At 37.7% G+C, this 22124-nt stretch overlaps 3 protein-coding genes across 6 annotated transcripts; 2 read left to right on the top strand and 1 right to left on the bottom strand.

The window, feature by feature from the left end:
* Positions 1 to 7156: 7156 nt before the first annotated feature.
* LOC113710916 (uncharacterized) lies at positions 7157 to 10645 on the top strand. The gene is made up of 2 exons (XM_027233992.2): positions 7157 to 9969; positions 10060 to 10645. The coding sequence occupies exons 1-2, from the start codon at positions 7173 to 7175 to the stop codon at positions 10395 to 10397; spliced, it is 3135 nt and encodes a 1044-aa protein (XP_027089793.2). The 5' UTR covers positions 7157 to 7172; the 3' UTR covers positions 10398 to 10645.
* Positions 10548 to 13887, bottom strand: LOC113711597 (UDP-rhamnose/UDP-galactose transporter 6-like). Of its 4 annotated transcripts, none has more exons than XM_072066682.1 (5): positions 12994 to 13887; positions 12686 to 12886; positions 12063 to 12224; positions 11055 to 11144; positions 10548 to 10909 (listed from the first exon to the last, which is right to left on the bottom strand). In XM_072066682.1, the coding sequence occupies exons 2-5, from the start codon at positions 12869 to 12871 to the stop codon at positions 10814 to 10816; spliced, it is 534 nt and encodes a 177-aa protein (XP_071922783.1). In that variant the 5' UTR covers positions 12872 to 12886; positions 12994 to 13887; the 3' UTR covers positions 10548 to 10813. The 4 variants fall into 4 exon arrangements, with proteins under 4 accessions (XP_071922783.1, XP_071922782.1, XP_071922780.1 ...); XM_072066681.1 differs by having other exon boundaries at positions 10548 to 11144; positions 12994 to 13129; positions 13320 to 13882; XM_072066679.1 differs by having other exon boundaries at positions 10548 to 11144; positions 12994 to 13882.
* Positions 13888 to 14112: 225 nt separating this feature from the next.
* LOC113711596 (protein GIGANTEA-like) lies at positions 14113 to 15465 on the top strand. The gene is made up of 3 exons (XM_027234756.2): positions 14113 to 14394; positions 14792 to 14884; positions 15119 to 15465. The coding sequence occupies exons 1-3, from the start codon at positions 14128 to 14130 to the stop codon at positions 15416 to 15418; spliced, it is 660 nt and encodes a 219-aa protein (XP_027090557.1). The 5' UTR covers positions 14113 to 14127; the 3' UTR covers positions 15419 to 15465.
* The last annotated feature ends 6659 nt before the right edge of the window (positions 15466 to 22124 follow it).

Raw genomic sequence — 22124 nt, 5'->3', positions numbered from 1 at the left:
GCGAAGATATCTCCGTCCGAAAGAGAAGAAGTTAATGTTCGTTGATTGATAACGAATTGGATAATTAGAATGAGGAATGATTTCTTTAGAATGAGGGATGATTTCTTTGGCCACCACTATCCTTGGCTTGAGTTTTCTGATTACACCCATTGGAGCTTTCAGGTGATTGCGCCATACTAGTTGAGTCCACAGACGCAAGTCCGAATAAATAGCTAACTCTTCATCAAATTCCAACTCAAAATAATCTTCCCTGAGGTCCTTCAGATCTGAAACAACCATCTTATATGAAAAAGGCAAATTGAGGGTCTCAGCGAAAGATGGCAACCACATGCCAGTCTCTTCCATTATCTGCTTACAGGTTCCAACAGCAAATATCTTGAGATGTTCAAGGGGGCATTCGTATCTGACAGCTAAAGCCTGCATAATCAGTGTCCAGTGTGCTCCATTGCTATCTTGAAAATCTATCAGATGAACCCTTTTATCTGATGCTACAGCATTCAAGATGGATTCTTGTTGGTTTTTTGGGGCATGAACTAAGAAACAACACCTTAGTGTTGCAAAAAAAGCTTATAAGAGACTTGTATTGAAGGTGAAAATGAGCTTATGTCCTACAATCATCAACTCACTATTTATAGTAATTACATGAAACAAACTAGCAAAATATCCAACTAACAATTATCCTAAAAATCTCAACAAAATATAATCTTCTACTACTAGCAAATCTTATCTAAAATATTTGTTAACAAATCAACATGATCTTTGGTTAACAAATATCCTTATTTTCTAATAACTAAATTATTTTGATATCAAACAAAATCTAGCAAAATATGTAGAAAAAGTTGCATATTCCAACACTCCTCCTTGCCACTTTTGCTGCAGATTTTGAATTGTCTTCTCAAATCTTTGAATCTTGTTTTGGATTGGACTTTTGTAAGAAATTTTGCAATTGATGATTCACCTTGCAATGAACTTCTTCCTTTGGATTTTTATGCAAGCTAAATATTAGCCTTGCAACAAGTCACTTTTCTGTCTTCTCATGCCAAACTCCACATAAAAGATGATTTTTTTTTTTTAATGTTTCCAAATAACCTTCTCATAGGTTTAAAGTGGAACATTCTTTGACGATATTTGAACCTATACAAAAAATATGAAATTCTGCATGGTTCTTCATTTTGTCATGACCATCAAAATCTGTAGACTCAAAAACAGAAATGTTATAATCTTGATAAATATCAGGAGTCAATTTGATATCTCCTGACTTATCAATGATCTCCTCCTGAATTTTTCCAGGATCTGAATTCTTGATTTCATCATCATGTTCCACTTTAGAATTGTCAAAATCCGACCAATTCATAGTGAAACTTCTCCTTTTTATTTTAATTGAGAATAATTTATTCTCAATCAAATCATTAGCCATTATCTTTGTGAAAACGGCATCAAAAACTGATATGTGAGTGCTGGCCTTGGATCTCTGTCTAACTGCAACTCTGTGGTCTCTAATTTGTGTATCCATCAGCTCTTCAAATACTGATGAAACAAAATTCGTCTCCACCATATCCCGTAGATCATTGACTACCAAATAAGTCCAAAATTTTATGGCCCAAATTTGGTAAGTTTCACCACTAAAAGTTGAAATATTTGACAAAAAGTTCTTTCCTGTCATGGCTTTGAACTTATAAAGGATCCTCACCAATGCATCACTCTCAAAACAAAAAAAGACTCAGGCCCTTAAGATATAGGCTCTGATACCACTTTGTTGGTTTTTTGGGGCATGAACTAAGAAACAACATCTTAGTGTTGCAAAAAAAGCTTATAAGAGACTTCTATTGAAGGTGAAAAATGAGCTTATGTTTTACATTCATCAACTCACTATTTATAGTGATTACATGAAACAAACTAGCAAAATATCCAACTAACAATTATCCTAAAAATCTCAACAAAATATAATCTTCTACTACTAGCAAATCTTATCTAAAATATTTGTTAACAAACCAACATGATCTTTGGTTAACAAATATCCTTATTTTCTAATAACTAAATTATTTTGATATCAAACAAAATCTAGCAAAATATGTAGAAAAAGTTGCATATTCCAACAATTCTGTTGCTCTAAACTCAGTTAAAATAGTGAAGGGTCTTTCTCGTTGAGGTTGCATGCGAGTCTTGGCCTGCATCTCGTCCACTGGCCTCCTTAGCTTCCCCACCAGTTCTTCTGTTGGAGCTATTCCCCACTCTAGTTCAATCTTCTTTTCAAGAGCTTCAGCGAAACAATACACAACTCTGTGGACAGGACTGCCGCTTTTAGAAGCAGAGCGACGGCACAGCTGAGCAACTTCCTTGCTTGCACATATTGTCGATTGGCCACCTTTCCAGCAGCAGCTTGAAGTAGTAGTGCAAGTTCCAAGTCTCCAGGAACTTCAGAGTGGAGACCAGTTGAGTTCCAATCATGGTTCAAAGTCACGGTTGCGGTCGCGTTCCGGAACGTTCCACATCGGTCTCGGCATATCGGTCGCGGTCTCGGTAAGACGCAAATTTTAAAGTATTTAATATTCTAAAAATTGTTAATAATATAAAAATGTATGCTAAATAAAAATAATTAAAAAATAGTAAAAGAAACGGCCAAGTCAATCCGTCACGGTGTGACTCGGCTGATTTCTCGTCTTGACTCGGGATAACTCGGAGTGACTCGCCGAGTCAATCCATCGCGGTGACGACTCGGCCGATTTCTCGGCGAGTCAAGTATTTCGGTATCGTTTCGTCACGGTATCGTATCGGTAGGAGTCGAGACGGTGACGACTCGGCCGAGTCGTCTCGGTCTCGGCCGAGACTTCGAACCATGGTTCCAATGCGACTGGCCACATAAGAATGAACATCAATCTTCTGGGAGTTGAACTTAAGTAGTTGCACTTTTGCCACCTTCATGAGGCTAGCAGTTGACGGAGCTGGATTGTCAGGAGTATCCATCAGTGTATCAGAGCTCAGCTCATTGAGATTTCCTTCCCTCAAACGCTTCAATTTGGTACCATGTTGCTTCAGAAATTCCAGCGATGTCCCTGGCAGAAACGGACTTTCCTTCTTTCCTTCAGCTAGATAGGATATATGTGGTACTGAATTTGCATAATTTGCTGGACTTGTATCCATGTCTTTCCAGTTATCTTTTCACTGAGAATAATAAAGAACAGAGATCTGATGGGACTAGCTCCAATAATTCATGTTTTCGTATTAAGCTTAAGACACTCAATCAGTTAGTCAGTATAGTTATTTTGACCCGTAGAATAATCCTTAAATTTTAAATGCTGCTGCAGTTGTAGCTTTAGCCATTGTGGCACTTCTAGGCAGAAAGCATTAATTTCTTTTATGTAGATTTCTTATTTTGTGTGGAGGTAACTGATTTCCTTAATGATTTAGTTACTTGAAGTAGTAGCCAAGAAATTTCCTATTTGTATGAGTTTGAGTTTAAAAATTATAAATTATTTCCTATTCTGTATAAGTTAGATATTATTTCCTATTATGTATAAGTTTAGAAATTAACAATTATTTCCTAGGTGAGGGTTGGCATACTACAAAATGGCACACAAGGAAACCATGTAATCTTTACATGGAGTGAGAGAGGTTCATAGGAAGTGAGAGAAATTATACAAGGATTGGGTTTGAATTAAAATTCTATTTTTATATAAGCTTTATTGTTTTATAATAGGTACAATGTTGGAGTTGAAACACGTTATATCTGTTATATCTTGCGTATCGTTTATGTTTTATGCTTGTGATTTGTTTTTCATTAAATTGTTGTGTACTTGATGTGTTAATAGTTGTTTGTTCCGCGTTTAGATCCCAACAACGGGTATCAGAATAGGGTTGAAGCACTTGCTTGAAGCACTAATGCAAGTTCCAAGTCTCCAGGAACCTCATAGTTGAGACATTTTGAGTTCCAAAACGACTGGCCACATAGGAGAGAACATCAGTCTTCTCTGGTAATTGAGCTCAAGTAGTTGGGCTTTTGCTAACTTCATGATGCTAGCAGTTGACAAGTCTTGATGGTAAGAAGTATCAATTGGTCTATCAGAGCTTAGCTCATTGATATATCCCTCCCTCAAACGCTTCACTCGGGTACTATGTTGCTTCAGAAATTGCAGCGATGTCCAAGGGAGAAACGGGCTTTCCCTTATTCCATCAGCAATATCAGAGACGTGTGGTGAATCAGCAAATTTTGCTAGAATAGAATCCATTTCTTTTTCCGGGCCTTTCACTGAAGAATAAAAAATCGAAACCTGTGTAAAAATTTCTCAGCACACCACTTATATAAAGACCAATTTTCATTCTTAAACAATTCTTAAAGAATCCTTGGCTCAAACTGGAAATTTTGATCAAGATATATTAATGTAATCTTGACAGGTGGAATGCTCTCTTAGAAACCAACAATCCCATAGGAAATATGTGGTTGTACTGACAAAGGATCTGTCTTTGCAGCGGCCTGGCACATTACAATCCAAACATGCTCAATGTTTACTCTAGATTTCCTGAATTATCATCCACAATGATCTAGGATTAGGAAATCTTAAAACCCGTGTAAGAATTCAGAAAAAACATTCCCTCAAATAAGTTGAAGTATCCTAAATGAAGCATTGAACATAACCAAGTATCAGATGCAAGTAGACGGTATTTCCCCAACACAAAAAGAAGTACTTGAAACGAATTCACATAATATGGATAAGTTGCCGTAAAAGAAAAGAAAAAGCCATGAAACAAGGATAAAACAGAGATGATTGGCAACCAAATTTCTTGGAAGAATTCAGACAGTAGGAACCGTTTTGATTGGATGAAAACCAGTGTATGCTTATTCCACAAATCCTAAGGCCTCCTTTTAGTTCTCATTCTCATATTGGTTATTGGAAGAGACGATTCCACTTTGACCGTAGCAAGAATTGTGGATTATAAAATTCGATACATCAATAACTCAGCCAAATTAGTCCCAGAAAGCATCCTGCAATATAGTTTTGTATTCAGGAAACTAATGTAACCTCAGCAGAAAGCACGATCTAGTGAAAGATTTCCAACAAGTCGTTTTGTTCCTTTTTTTCGCTTCCAAGTCTTTATAGTTACTATGAATATCTCACCTGCTTTGCAGGTGATTTTATACCCCGAAATACAAATTCTATCAACTTTTGATTCTCAACATCTTGTTGCAATACTTGTACTTACTTAGAACATAGAAGTCATAGATCTAAAAGATGTTCAAATTTTTCTAAACTATGAAGATACTATACCACCGTGTATTCATACTATTGTGTCATGTCAAATATTTTATATACTCATGATAACATTTTACTTAAATCATAAATGTTACACTTTTTTAATTTGCAAAACAATAATGCTGTTAAGCAGGAAAGAAAGGTGGACAAGTCAAGCATGGAAGTAACACACAGGGTTTTATAGATAGTAATAAAGCGAAAGGCTGAATCATGTGCGAAGTCAATTTCTGGGAGCCAGTAAATGAGTTGGTTTACTTTATTTCTTTCATTCCAGCTCACTTGTTATGAGAACTTCTATAGAAATATAACAAATTTAGTTACGTGGAGAATTTTGGAATGACTACAGATTAACGGATTTCAGAAGTTGATCAAATTAAATACCAAAAAATTCAGAAAAAAAATCAACGAAATTTGTTAGAATTTCAATTTGTGTCTTTAAATTTCAGAGTAAATCTGACATTGTTTTACACCATTTCTCGGAAATCCTCTGGACAAGTTAGTGAACTCCTATGGCTTGATGACCGAAGAGTCTAAGAAGCATTAAAATGCCGAGTAATTTAATTACTTGTTGTATTGGCACAGACCAAGAAGCATCTTCTGTTGAAAGAGTCAAGAATATTAATTTCCATTTATTATGAAGTTAGAAATATCATTTTTAGTGATGGAAAAAATGGCCTTTTTGCCAATGTTTCTGACCAAGTCTTTTGGTTCCACACAACTCCATTTTCATTTTCATTTTCAGAGACCCGATTTCTCCTCGATTACAAATCTACACCTATTGGCTAACGAGCCATTTAGAGAGCTAAAGGAAATTGCCAAGAACCATCAAGAGTTAAGATCAGGTTGACTTGAGAAGTATCGCCACTTATACCCAGTGATAAACAGATTTTAGATAAACTCAAGGAATTAGGAGAAAAAAGAGTATTGTTTTTTTTTTCTCTAGGGCAAATTGCACTTTATCTGCCTATGGTTTAGTGTTTTCGTACATAACCCTCATATGGTTTCAAAAATTATACATAATCCCCTCATGATTTAATTAAAGCGTCAAAGTGACGGAAATGATCATTCATAACGAAACCTATTAAAATATCGAAATTATGCTTGTTTAAAAATTAAAATGGTTGAAATGACCAAGATATATAAATATAATATACATAACACACTAACTATGTATAATTTTATATTTTACCATATAACCCCTTTATGATTTTATACTTTACCATATAACCCCCTTATGGTTTTAAAAATATACACATAACCCCCCTGTAGTTAAGAAATAATTTTCAACTTTACATAGAGGTATTTTTGACATTTTAGATGACTCCGTTATGGATTGCAAATTCCGTCACTCTAACACTTTAATCCAAATCATGAAAGGGTTATGTATAACTTTTGAAACTATAAGGGGGTTATATATAAAAATACTAAACCACAAGGGATAAAGTGTAATTTTTCCTTTTCTCTAAAAAAGATGGCATGAAATGCTATTCTTGATGGACCTTAATGCTCACTGTGCAAAAAAAAAGCAATATTTAGGGCGCTACCTATCGTAATTGCTCTTTCTTTAGCTGGGTAGTAATGCATGTTTAAGTCTCGTTGATCAATTTACTTGTTCTTCACTTTCAAAGACTCCAATATTAATGGTATCAATTAGAACTTTTGCTTGACTTTCTTAAAAGGATAAATTGGCTTGACTTGAGAAGTGAAACACACTCAAGTCGACTCCAGTCTCCTAAAACTTGACAAGCATGTCCATGTTATATTGAACAGTCTTTATGGCTGGAAGAAACCGTGGAAAGACCTCAGAGTCTAGTGTTGCAATGGTGGGGTGGGGTCTCCAACTAGCTTTATCTCCAGTATAAATTGTGTACACTTTAAGCCATTTTTAGTTCAACATAGAAAAATCACAACAAAAAAAAAATCATGGGTTCTTTAGCTAATCATCAAAACCCATCGTTCGAACTTCTTCTGCTCCTGCTTATCTCAGTTTTGGCTCTCCAATTTGCTTCAGCTTCTGTTGAGGAGGCTGAAGCCCTTTTGAAATGGAAAGCCAGTTTTTCAAACCTGAACAACACCCTCCTAACATCTTGGAATCTTCAAAACACTCGTAATCATCCAAAAGCAAGTGTCAGCCCTTGCACTTGGTTCGGTGTGTCGTGCATTGATGGCAGTGTAAGCACGTTAAACCTCACACATTCAAGTATCAATGGTACGCTTTACAGCTTTCCATTTTCATCTCTTCCAAATCTTGAAAAGGCTGATTTAAGCATGAATGAACTTTCTGGCAGCGTACCTCCTCAGGTAAGCAAGCTTTCGAAGCTCAGTTATCTTGATTTGTCCTATAATAAATTCTCTGGAACCATCCCACCAGAAATTGGCCTCTTAACCAACCTTCAAACCCTCCACTTGAACGAGAACTACTTAAATGGCTCAATTCCTCAGGAGATTGGCCAGTTAAGGTCTCTCGTTGAGCTTATCTTGTGTACAAACAACATTACGGGCCCTATTCCTGCCTCCCTTGGCAATCTGAAAAACTTGACTTATTTATATCTCTATGAAAATCAACTTTCAGGTTCTATTCCTCGTGAAATTGGAAACCTCAACAATCTTGTTGAGGTTGACATCGACAACAACCAGCTGACAGGCCCTATTCCAGCCTCGATTGGTAACCTGAATAACCTACTGCTTTTGCATCTTTTTGAAAACGGCCTATCTGGTTCCATTCCTCCTGAGATAGGAAAGTTGAAAAAACTCCAGAGTCTGAGCCTATGGGGAAATAAGCTCACTGGTGCAATCCCAACTTCACTAGGTAACCTGAGGGATCTGACTCTTTTGCATCTATATCGGAATCAACTTTCTGGTTCAATCCCGGAAGAGTTAGGCAACCTGAAGTCTCTGGTCGAATTCGAAGTAAGTGAGAATCAACTTTACGGGTTGATTCCTACTTCACTTGGCAATTTGATAGAATTGGAAACTCTGTTTCTTCGCGATAACCAACTTTCTGGCTCCATTCCCCCAGAGCTAGGGAAACTGACAAAGTTGGTTGTCTTGGAAATGGATGAAAATCAGTTCTCCGGTCATTTACCAGAAGGGCTATGTAGCAGTCAAACTCTTCGAGACTTCACTGTCAACAATAACAGCCTTTCTGGTCCAATTCCAGAAAGTTTGAAAAACTGTGCAAGTTTAGTCAGAGCTCGATTTGATGGGAACCAGTTCACTGGGGACCTGTCTGAATCGTTTGGTATTTATCCACACCTTGAATTTATCTTGCTTAGCAACAACAGCTTTTCTGGGGAGCTCTCAAGCAACTGGTGTAGATGCAAAAACTTGACAACTCTTTTAATCGCAAATAACAGCATCACAGGTCACATTCCTCCAGAATTTGGGAATCTGCCTAAGCTGGGCGTCCTTGATCTTTCTTCAAATCAGATAGCTGGGCAGATTCCAAAGGAACTTGGGAAGCTGAAGTCCTTGCTATGGCTGCTTTTAAATGACAACCAACTCTCGGGTGGTATACCTCTAGAGTTAGGATCACTGACAGATCTATTCTCTCTCGACCTAGCAGTGAACTTATTAAATGGATCAATTCCAGGAAGCATAGGAGAGTGCCAGCGACTAACCTTTTTGAACTTGAGCAGCAATAGTTTAAGCCACAGTATTCCATCCCAGTTGGGTAAGTTAATTCACCTTGACCTTCTTGATTTGAGCCACAATTTCCTCATCGGAGAGATACCAACTGAATTTGGAAGTTTGAACAGTCTGGAAACGTTGAATCTCTCCCATAATAACCTTTCAGGTGTCATTCCAAAGGCTTTGGCAGAATTGCCCGGTATTCAGCATATTGATTTATCTTTCAATGAGTTAGAGGGTCCAATTCCTTGTGGAAAAGCATTTGCAAATGCCATTATTGAACAACTTAAAGGGAATAAAGGTTTGTGTGGCAACATTACAGGGGTACGACCGTGTGATAGTCCTCAATTGGTCAAAAAGCATGAGAATGGGCAGAAACTTGCTCTCATAATTGCACTCCCTCTTGTTGGAGCACTCATGCTTTTTTCTGCGTTTGCTGGAATTCTCTTTTTTCACGAAAAAAGAAAGGGAGATCCAACAGTGAAAGACGGGGAAGTAAAGGGTGGAGATGTGTTCTCTATATCCTTATTTGATGGCAAAGAAATGTATGAGAACATCTTAAAAGTGACGCAGGATTTTGATCCAACATTTTGCATAGGGAAAGGAGGTCATGGAAGTGTTTACAAGGCAAATCTTCCACCGGCTAACACAGTGGCTGTAAAGAGACTCCACCACTTGTCTGAGTCTGCAGATCAAGAAGGTTTCTTGAAGGAGATAAGGGCCTTGACAAAGATCAGGCATCGAAACATTGTGAAGCTTCAGGGTTACTGCTCAAGTGCCAAATACTCGTTTTTGGTTTATGAGTACCTTGAAAGAGGCAGCTTGGCTAAACTTTTGAGCATTGAAGAAGAAGCTAAAAAATTGGATTGGCAGAAAAGGATAAAAATCATTAAGGGCATTGCTCATGCTCTGTCTTACATGCATCATGATTGTTCGCCGCCTATAGTTCATCGAGACATTTCAAGCAACAATGTTTTGCTTGATTCAGAGTATGAAGCTCATGTTTCAGATTTTGGCACGGCTAAGCTTCTGAAGATAGACTCGTCTAACTGGAGTGCAGTAGCAGGCACCTATGGATATGTTGCACCAGGTAATATAGTTTTTTTTCTCTTATGAACCATTCAAGAAGTTAATTACAGCATGATCACAAAGTTAATGATGACATGATTTTGCCTTGCAGAGCTTGCCTACACAATGAGAGTAACTGAAAAATGTGATGTGTATAGCTTTGGGGTTCTAACCCTTGAAGTAATCAAAGGCAGCCATCCTGGTGACTTCATTCCTCACCTTACATCGCCCACATCTGTGAACATCCAACTGAAAGACTTGATGGACCAACGACTTCCGTATCCTGGTCAGGAAGTTGAAGAGACTCTGGTATCAATTCTCAAGCTTGCAAGGGCCTGTCTGAATGTTGATCCTCAATCAAGGCCAACCATGCACATGATTTCTAGCCTTTTATCAATGGGTGCACAAGCACTGCCTAAGCATCTCCATGGTGACTTTCAGCTGTCTTAGGATTTCTTGACATTAATCTGTCTCATGGGCTACATTATTTTCTTTGTCGTCACATCTCCTCTTTAAATTTAGTTTTTCTATTGGCTTCCACTTTATGAAGCTTGAAAGGCATAAAACCTGGAAAATAATGGTATGCTGGAGAGGGTAGGCTTGCTTGATGTAACACTGCTTCATATGTGTATTGTGTACTCTACAATATCAACTATCTTTCAGCATGAAAGCAACAAGAAATATCGATTGCTAGGCAATATGCAACAAGCTTCTTTAAACATCCGAGACAAACCACAGAAGATTGGGCAAAAGCTAAATCACACCTTAGGCGAACAGTTCCAACTTCCAACGCATCTCTTCCTTGTATAAGTTCATTAACTTTCAATGCCTTGTATTTGACTACTGCTAAGCATAACTTTCAAGTTCTAGCTAACAAAATCTGCGCACCTTTGTAATAGAAGATTCTGAACCATGCTTCTGCTGGCTGCTTCGAGATGAATGACTGTGACGCTCCTTTCCACCTGGTTTGGAAGAAGCATTGCCATACCATACCATTCCAACAACAGCAATAATCATGCCAATGACCACATGTAAATTAAGACCCTCTTTCCCGAAAAATAAGAACCCCAGGATCAAAACAAGAATGGTTTTCATATGGCCAAGGACCTGGAATGAGACAGCAGTAAATCTGCCAATGCAGATGAACTGGCTCAGATTTGTTCCAACTGCAAAAGTGCATGAAAGGACTATAAACACCTGAGAAGATGCCCAAAGATAAAATAGTGTGAGGAAACACCTTAAAATAAACAAGCACCTCAAGAAAAGGCATCCTTATGTTATGATAAACAAATTAAAGGGAAAAAATAAATGTGACAACAATTATAAGGTTTATAAATTAAAATGCCATTAAAAAGAAGTTAAGATCAAACAGACAAACAGAATGAGAATAAGAGCAGAAAAAGTAGTGTGCGTGACTACGAGCAGAAAAAGCAGTGTGCGTGGCTATCCACAAACCATGCTATTATATTCAAAAAATATGAAGGGAAAAAGAAAAGAAGTTTGAAAATTAAAAAATAAACAAATAAATTGTGTATCTTTCCCACAGTTGGCAAAATTTAATTGGGACAGCTCATCAAGTCAACATCTTATGCTAGATCTGTCACTCCTGTAAGGCTGTGAATCCACTATCCTATGTCGTATGATAATTTAGAAACGTATTACAAACTCAAACAAATAAGAGTTCATCATATATGGCAGAATTCTTTTCCCTTCTAAGCATGACATGCGGTGAAATACAGGTCTGTAAAACAAAAAAGGGGTTCAACATGTGGAAAATATTCAACAGACATCGGGCAAGATATACAAAAGGTTTTTTTGGCAGGGCATGATGCACTATTTTGCAAACAGTGAACTATTACCATTTGCATATCATACTTTCAGTGGAATAAAACCTGTTCCAGCATGAAATTAACATTTGTATAGGTTGCATGCTAGTAAGCATGCCAAAAGTTGAGTACAATAAGCAAAATTTGATGCATCCGCAGCAATGCCACTTCCCAAGATTAAAAAGCACATGATTATCATCTAATTAAGAATGAGAATGTAACATAAGTATAACCATAGGAGAAACTGGGATGATCACAGTTAACATGAGCATCGGGCACAAAGACTTACCAAAGATGGTACGTTGAAGTTAAAGGCATCAATCCTCTTGTTTGTCAACCAATAATCTAGAAATGGGCCTACTAGCAGCAAAGATGCAGCCTGGGCTGGTGCTGTATGTCCTAGAAGATTGAATGAGCTAAGAGAGTATTTCCGTGGAAGGAAATGAACAAACTGCATAAGAAAGTCAAGTTCTTAGATTAACCTGAGGTTCCAAGCATTTCAGATGCACAAATAAAAGATTAAGCACCAAACAGTATTTTTTTCTTTTGAATATAAATAATATATCTATAAGCACCAAAAGCAACTTTAAAAATACGTAATTGTGGGGGATAATTACATAAAATTACAGGATTCGTATTCTGCATTTCTTCAGAAAAATTTTCAGATGGACAGGGGAGCAAAAGATGTCACATGCTTTATGCATCTGGTGTCGGATATTAGTAGGGCATCTACTAACTATAATAGACAAATTGCATCAAAAATTTTTTTTTTCTCTTTAATAAACCTTTCATCATATCACCAGGACTGGTAATCGTGGGGTCTGCATGATCTAATGTTGCATTAACCAGATGAACGATCAAGACATCATACAACCTTACATACAGAATTGAGCAGAGGAATAAACAACTTACATACTGTTGGAGAGAAGTACTCCAAACTGCAATAAAGGCAGCAACAAATCCTTTAGTGTTGACACTAACATTAGTGACTGTGCAGACGCCAACACCCAGGAGGACAAGAGCAATGCTGAGCTTTGTATCTCTTGAATATCTAATTTTGTCAAACACAACTTCCAATAAGCAGGAAACAGGGATCATACTCAGCTTTGCTATCTGACAAGAACAAAATTTATGTCATTCACTCAATTATCAGAGGTCATCTTCAACATACAGTAAAGTTATCAGTGAACAGTCTCCAAAATGGAGCTAATCACAAATACCTGGTCAAGTTGCAGTTCTCATTGAAGCAAACCTCAGTGTTTATCTAATTAGATTGCTTCAAATGTCTAGTCGGGATCCTCGGTGACATATTTTCTATGCCAATCCAATGCCACCTCTAATATATCGCCAAGTGTCCTGTTATTATTTGCACTTTAATTTTTTAATAATTCAAATTGGTTTGGTTTAACACAAATTTTCTTTACCCTCTAAAAATTTTGAACCAAAATTAACCGATCGGTCTAATTCAAATACCATCACTTTTGAGTTAACCACCCACAATCTGTTGCATTGGGGAAAAAGAAAAAGAAAACCTAAACAAAATTACCTCCAAACTCTTTCATCGGTGATTGCTTTGAACAAAGCCAAAAAGAAACAATCGGCAGTGGAGACAAGGAATAACATAATAAATATTTGGAAACAAAGAAGTCCAATTATGCACAGAATCTGGGCTGATGGCTTCAGGTTCAGAGAACTTTCCATGGAGATTTCTATCCATGAAGTCCTGAGTTTTTCCTAAGTTTACTTTTCGAACCCCAGAAAGGATTTGAAACAAAAGTACCCCAAATGCATAAATATCACTTTTCTCTGTAAACCGGCCAGTAGGACTGTACTCAGGAGCCAAATATCCCATCGCAGCGCTATCCTTGAGTGCTGAGAAGACAGTATCATTAGTAAGTAATTTGTGGAGACCCGAATCAGAAAGCAAAGGTCTGTTTCGTTGATCAATCAGCACATTCGCAGCAGAAATGTTTTGGTGAACAAGGGCAGGTTTATTCACCTTGTATCCATGTAAATACTCAATACCTGCTCATATTTATTATGTTATTCCTTGTCTCCACTGCCGATTGTTTCTTTTTGGCTTTGTTCAAAGCAATCACCGATGAAAGAGTTTGGAGGCAATTTTGTTTAGGTTTTCTTTTTCTTTTTCCCCAATGCAACAGATCGTGGGTGGTTAACTTAAAAGTGATGGTATTTGAATTAAACCGATCGGTTAATTTTGGTTCAAAATTTTTAGAGGGTAAAGAAAATTTGTATTAAACCAAACCAATTTGAATTATTAAAAAATTAAAGTGCAAATAATAACAGAACACTTGGCGATATATTAGAGGTGGCATTGGATTGGCATAGAAAATATGTCACCGAGGATCCCAAGTGCTTTCTTTGCTTTGTTGGCTTGTCAGGCAGAGAGGGAACTGAAACCGTGGATTGCCAAAGATGATGATCTTGGTCAGAAGATGTGGAGGATCAATCAACGCATTGTAAAAGTGATTGTGGAGCTAATGAGAAATCATGATACACCTGAATCATTGGTAATTCTATCCAGTGCTTCAGACCTCCTGTTACGCGCCACAGATGAGATGCTCGTTGATGGAGAAGCATGCACTTTACCGCAACTGGAGGTAGCTGATTCTAATTATTTGAATGAGCAGCTGTCCTTTCTTTTTTCTTTAAAATTGTAAAGACTTTTGAATTGCTAAATTTAAATGTTCAATTTTGCCCTTTCCTAATCTTTTCCATATATGCTTGTTTGAAATTATGAATGAAAGTATTGATCTTTTTCCTCAAAAAAAAATGTTTTTTTTTATGGGTAAATCTATAATACATTGACATTGTATACGCTAACGGATCTAAATACATCCCACGTGTAAAATGTAGAGATCAAATCCAAATTGAAATCATGTGGCATATATGCAGGCCTGGTTGTGTATACATTATTAATGTAGGAAAGATTAATTCTTATACACACACTGTTTACTGACTAATTTCCTGTATTTGCATCCTCTAACAATGAAAAAGCTCCTCGAAGCAACTGCTAGAGCGGTCCAACCTGTACTCGAGTGGGGAGAATCCGGATTGGCTGTGGCCGATGGCCTTTTGAACCTATTGAAGGTAATAGACCCATGTAAATAACATTCTTTAGTGCTGCTACTAGAAACGTAGTGTGATTTACATTGAAATTTAATGAGGATTTCTGTATGCCATGTGACATAAATTAAGTCTCATTTTTGCAAGAAGACGTGAGCATCATTAGGCATCAGAGATTACATTTTGTTCATCAAACAATTTGATGGGTTGATTGCATACTGACACATCTAGTACAATTGTTTGATTGCTAATTTGCAGTGCCGATTACCAGCGACAGCGCGCTGTCTCTCTCATCCAAGCGCTCATGTTCGGGCTCTTAGCACATCAGTTCTTCGTGCAATTCTGTATGCTGGTTCACTAAAAGCTAGTGGGAAAAAAGTGGACAAAAATGGCATTCATGGCCCTGCTTATCAGTATTTAAGTGTAGGCAATATCAACTGGCAAACTGATATTGAGAAGTGTTTAACATGGGAAGCTCATAGCTTACTTGCAACTGGAATGCCTACTCAGTTTCTTAGTACTGCTGCCAAAGAATTAGGCTGTACCATATCCATCTGAAACTAATAGTAACATATTGGTAATTTGACTGTTCTTGTGTTTAACAAGTGGATCTAGAACAACAGACACGCTACGATTGGTTTGATCTCTGCTTGCTAAAGCTGCTGTAGACTGTAGTATGCGACTTTTATTTGGTGTCACATTCCATTGTCATAATCCTTCATTTAGGGATAAATGCCAATTTGCCATGCAGTTAAACTTTGTGGATGAGATATGCAACAGAAGTTAGTGAATGCAGTAGTGGAAGTTTTCCCCATAAGGGTTTAAAATATCATGCTCCAGTTTTCAGACAAATTAAAGAGTTTGTTAGATAAGATTCAATAGTCAATGACCAGAGTTGAACTGCAAATAGAATAGACTGGGTTTATTGCAAAACAGGTTCTGATAAGAGAGATTTTGGAAACAAAAATGAGCCACCACATGGAGAATGACAAGCCACTGAAAGAGATTCTCCTGCAATTGATGTCTTGCAGCAGCTTTCTTCAGGAGAATGGATCTCAATACAAACTACAGGCATATTTGTGCAAATTTAGGCCTGCAGATGCCATCAATATGACTAATTATTATAAGAAGAAGAGGACGCTGAGACGACCAAGATGTAAAAAGCCAAATTATATGTTACAAATACAGGGGACCATGGTTCGTAGTCATCGTCCGGCCTGGAATCGGAGTCGCATCAGACAGGCTGGAGGAGAATTGGAGGCCGAGAATGGAAGCGGAAAGATCCCAAAGGGGGGGAAGAAGACAGGGAGAAAAGGCAAAAGATTGAGAACAAGTAAAAGAAGAAAAGAAAACAATTTGGATTGAAATTTTTGACTTCTTTGTTGAAAAGAATCGAAGAAAGTTTTGACAATCTGCCTTCTAAGAAATCTAAGTTTCTTCTAAAGCTGACTACCATAAAGTTGAAATGAACCATACTAGCTAAGATAGAAATTTCTTGCTAGTATTTTGTTTTCCAGCTATGAGAATCAAATAATCAACCAGCTATCTCTCCAGCTTCCACATGCCTGTTATCGTGTTGATGGATAGACTTATAGTGTAAATAGCTAGAAATGTTGATCTTTAGTGCAATCCATAAGAAAAATGACAAAGTTTCGGCACCTTTTATACCATTGGGGGAATTCCCCAAGTCTGGATGTGCTTATAAATGTCACTCCGAAACCTCACCCGAGTGCAGCACCAAAAGAACAAGTCAAATGCAGGTATATTGAATGGTTTAATAGAAGATTTCAGAGAGGTGTGATTTTGACTTCATTGAGACTGGGAACATCAGAAACATAAACATTTCTTCTTCCTCGTCTCACAAGAGAAACTAAGAAATAGCAAAGAAAATGCAGTAGTCTATCAATAAGGTTAAAACAGTAGTCAATCAGCTAGTCGGTAATCATGCCCAGCAGTTGACAGAATCCATAAATTTCATCTCCTGCAGCAGTCCTAGATTTCGTACTCATTCTGCAACTTCCAGGCTGAAAGAGATTGAAATGGGGCACCCTTCCACCCCATGATCAGACATTTCCCATCCATGTCCACAGTACAAGAACTCAAGCGCTCAGAACTTCTAAGGAACAAGCTTGCTTCACATAATGATGAGCGGGTTCGGTCTGTTTCTGCCATTGACAGGTGCCGAACCTGTGCAATAATAATAAATAAAACCTAATTACCACCTGAAGCAGTCAATAATCAATTCTAGTACTGGAGCAGGGATTCTAGGTGTGCAATGGGTTACTTGATTCACCCTATTCCCGAAGAGTTTGCTTAATCCGATATACCCGAATTAATTATTTAACTGATTCCACTAACTAGTAGATAGTGGCAAGCAGGGTCGTCTCCTCAGGGACTAGCGAGAAATTTATTTCTTTTCAAGTCAAAACAAATAGGTTTAGAATAAAATGTTAAGTAAATAATTTAACTGCAGAAAAGTAATTGATTAAAAGAAATAATTAGGAGAGTTCTAGCCAAGGGTACACTTCAGAAATGGTTCATGCACTGATCATCAATTCACAGATAATTCCAACATTTATTAATAGATTAGTTATAATTGTCATGCACGCGATAAACAACTAACCCTTCCTTAATTTATTGATAGTTAAGGTACGACTGTTAACTATTTCCCTAACCCAAAAACAACCCTAGGTACGACCGTAGGATTTAATTTCTAACTTGTATTAATAATTAGAAAGGTCCAATCCTAACTAACAAACACGCTACGAGAGTTTGTTTAAATTAGATCATATGTTCCCCTGACATAAACTCGATTACGCCAGTTGCTATTAAAACAGAGATAACGAACAATTACGGATTCAATTACCCCTATTTAGCAGAATAACCTATATGAATAATTAATTATTGCGCATTAATCAATCATACACAAGGCTATAACAATTAAAATCAAGGAACATATAAATATCAATAAATGAAGAAAATAATTAAAAATGGTTTAGATCTCACAGTAATCGTTGAACCAATTCGTCAGTTGCCCCCTTGACTAGAATTAGAGAATTAGCCCTCCATCAATGGAGGACAAATCGCGTGTGTTGATTTGGGAAAGGTTTGCGACTGTCTCCTCCAACTTCGGTCAACAATAGGAGGAAAAGCAAAGGATTTTATTGCGTCCAATTGTCTCCAAAAATCCAACGTAAAAGCTATGTTTTCAGAACCGGACCGGATAGCGACTCGGCCGAGGTCAGGGGTCAGGGGTCAATGGGTTCGATCGGGGGTCGATAGGGGTCGAACCGGATGACGTCATAAATAAAAATTATTTAAAAATTAAAATATTATATATATAATATCTAATAATATATTGATATTAATAAAGGTATATTTATATATATTTGATGTTTCAAATATATTTAACAAGAAAATACAAATAAATTAGAACAATCAAGTAGCAATTTATATTATTTAATAAATATTAACAAGTTTAGAATTAAAATTATGAATTTAATTGAAAAATAACATCAAATTTTAGGACAATATTTATAAAGTATCAAATATTTGAGGTATATCAATAAGTTTTAACAATTTAGGGGGTCAAAACATAATATTAAAAAGTTTGAATTTTTTTAAAAAAAATTACTGTTGAACCGGAAAAACCGGTTTTTGTCCGGTCAAACCCGGTTTTTGACCGGTTTTGACCGGGTTTTAAATTTCCGGTTTTTTTATATGACTCGGACCGGCTACCTAGCCGGTTCCGATTCGACCGGTTCGACCGCCCGGTCCGATCCGAGTTTCAAAACAGAGCGTAAAAGAGAGTCTGATGCCTTCTTCCACTTTCGGTCAAAGCCAACTGAAAAGCAAAGCCACAAGGGTCAATAATGGCGGCTCAATTGTTTTCTTCTCCTAATTGCTCACAAGCATACGAGAAAAGCTCTTTCTTGATTTCTCAATTTGGTCAATACAATTGGAAAAACAACTTGCCAGGTCAATGGAGGATAGAAAAGCAATACAAAGTCAACAATGGTAGCCTTGTCCCTCAAAGTTTCTCCTTTTTAAGTTACGGCCGAGCCAAATTAAAACGCAAAGAAAAAGAAAAGCGACAGTCCAACCTAAGCCAAAGGAAATCCCCTCAACAAGTAGTCTCCCAAAATAGAGGAAAAGATTTCCTTCTTATCCGAAACTGGCCTTCCAAAAATAAACAAGACTCTCTCAATAAACATAAAATAGAGTCTGTTACAATTTTAATTTCTTCATCTCTCCAAGCGGACCCCACTGCTGGACATGGCCCACGTACGACAAATCCTCTAAATCTTGATTTTTAGCACTTTTCAACACAAGTTCCTACAGTTAGCACCAGAACAAAATATCAGTAGAATCCACCCTACTAATGCAGTAGTTAATCAGAGAATTGTGCAATACTACTCGAAATATCCCACTAAAATGCACCCTATCAATCTCCCCCACACCTAAACTATGCTTGCCCTCAAGCATAATTAACTCAGAAATGCAATCATGATACCAAGCAATTTACAGCAGTTCATACCAAAAATGGCATTCCAAATTCTCCAATAACCTCATCGAAATCAGAATATACCAAATCAACAACTCTCGCAGTTTAAAGTGCACTCATTCATTCCAAAGTGTATAGGACATGTATATAAGATGGCTCTCAAATCAACACGATAGAATGACACTACCATAAGCTTGCTCATATATCATATCGCCACCACGCACTTGTGAATTTAAATGCATCAATCAAGGGACTTTACAAGGTTATAATAGGGCTGGGGTGAGAAGGTAGGATACAAAGGGTTCAAAGGGTATAAGAATATAAAGAAAATGCTCAGAAATTCATCACACAGATTCTTGCACATCTGGGACTTCAAAGCACCTCAACAATCCCTCAAGTGAAGTAAAAATCGGCTCTCGCCACAACCTTTGACTTTTCTTTTCTCTTTTTTTTTTTTTTTGCTCTTCACAATTTTTTTCTCTTTTTTTTTTGAATAAATACTAACACCATAGGAATCAACTTCACTAACTGATTGCCTGCGTTTTCTTCTTTCTTTTTTCATTTTCTGCTTTTTTTTTGTCATTTGCTTTCCCTTTTCTTCCACTCTTTCACATATATACATGTAATGCCTCTCAAATAATACTCCAGATTTCCATGTAATGAAATCAAAGCACTTCTTTACACGAGGTTCAAAGAGAGAGTCTAAAAAAAGGTTTTAAGGCTAAAAACTAGGGTATCAAGCGAAGAATAAGGCTTAAGACCCAACTTGGCTCCCTAATGGTAAATAAACTAAAGGTTGGTTTTTTTTTTTTTTTTTTTTAAGAAAGTCCAAGAATGGTTCAATCCTAGGTGCCCTATCACTTTAATGCATTAAACTCATTTAAATGTGGTCTTGACACGCATAACCGAGCAAGTTCTAAAGTGACAAACCATGTGCACTAATCACTCAACAAACGAAAAAATTAGGCTCAAAAATTGCACAAGTGATCAAATTAATGTCAAGTTCAGCATATTCATCAATCAATTCATTATTGAGAAATGGTAGAACACCCCATGGCATAAACTTACTACTTATACTCATATCTCAATCGCATTCATCACCGTTTAACTACTAAGGCAAGAAAAATGCACACCAAACAACTAAAAACTCCATTAAAAACATAGTTAACCCTCCCTTACACATAAACCTTACATTGCCTCCAATCTAAGCAAATAAGGAGCAAAATCGAGATAAAAGGGCAACGACACTTCCCTAAACGGAGGAGGGCAGAAGTGAACTAAGGCCGTGGAGGGAATGGCGGCTGGAAACCCACGTGGTGGAGGTACTGCACCAAATTCTGGGTCATTCCGGCCATTTGAAGCTCCATCCGCTCCATACGAGTGTCCATGTGCTACATCTGGAACCGAAGGGCTGCAAATTAGCTATCGGTGGAGGAAGACGGTGGAGGGGCCGAGGAGGACGGTCCAGAGGCATCCGTGGAAGGACCACCGGCCTCCGAGGCGGTGGATTTGGAAGCTTTGCGCTTCGGAGCAACATAAATTGGCCCCGAGGGGGCGAACTGAAAAGCGCCATTCACCGTTGCACAAGACCCATTTTTTCCGAGCAAACTAAATCTAGGGGTTCCATAGTACATGCCTGATGCAAATTATGATTATTCAAGTCCAAAATCCCAAGATTTACAGTCAATTGAGTAATAAATGAGCCCAAGATTAATGGTTTATTCTTCTTACTTAAGACAGTTCGGAGGTGGAGGGCAAACCAGCAACCCATATTGACCTTCCTCCGAACAACCATGCGCCAAATGAAAAAGAATTCGGGTTTGGTCAAAGTACCCGAACTGTCCTTTCTACAAGAGAAACTGTAAGCCATAAATCTATGTAAATAACGGTAGGCGGGGCTCTTAAGATAAGATGTCTTAGACTGGCTGGGGTCATAGTTGTGTCGGTCAACCGACAACTCTCTCCAATAACCGATGTTATGAGAGTAAAATGGCTCCGAATATTCGCATGGACTGTGCATATATTCCTCACTCTGGGAGTAGGGAATGTCAATGAACCCAAGGGCCAAGTTAAATTCAGTGATAGATTGGGTGAACTCTCTACCCATTAACCTAAACCGCACTACCCCAGGAGTGGTAACAGAGAATTCGTCAGGGATATTAAATTCAAAAGTGGCATAAAATTCCCAACTTAACTTAATAAAAGCAGGTAAAATGATAGCAGCATAGCGGGTCCAACCTATGTCGGCTAGATGCTTTGTGACCTCATCCCTAAGATTCAGTTGATCAAGTGTAGGGTCGTGGATATATTTACAATGAATTATCTTCCTTGTGCAAGCCGAGGCGTACCGCTCCTTGTCGGCAGCCAGGGTAAAGGTCAAGTGACTGTCAAAGTGGGCCGGAGAGGAGATATGAACCTCCCTATTCCGCCCAAGGTAGGTCCGGGGCCCTCCCGAGCCAGTCGATGGGACAGGTCCACCCAAGGAGACCGTAGGCTGTGGGGTGGAAGTGGATGGTTTATTCTTGCCTTTATTCTTTGGTCTGGTCATTGGTCTGTTGGATAGGGCAGAGGCAAGGCAAAGGTGCACAAAAGAGATCAACAGGCAGCTGATTCAGTAAAGGGTCCCAAGTACAGCTCCCAACCACAGACAATTACAAAAACGGACTATTAATGCACCCCCAAAAGCTAATTAAGCATGTAAACAGCAAAATGACCCCTAAATACTACAGATTTCACCCAAAAATTAATTAATTAAATAAA

This window comes from Coffea arabica, chromosome 10e (assembly GCF_036785885.1).
Source record: "Coffea arabica cultivar ET-39 chromosome 10e, Coffea Arabica ET-39 HiFi, whole genome shotgun sequence".
Lineage (NCBI taxonomy): Eukaryota > Viridiplantae > Streptophyta > Magnoliopsida > Gentianales > Rubiaceae > Coffea > Coffea arabica.
The sequence above is the reverse complement of the archived record's forward strand: the minus strand, read 5'-3'. Positions and strand labels throughout refer to the sequence as shown.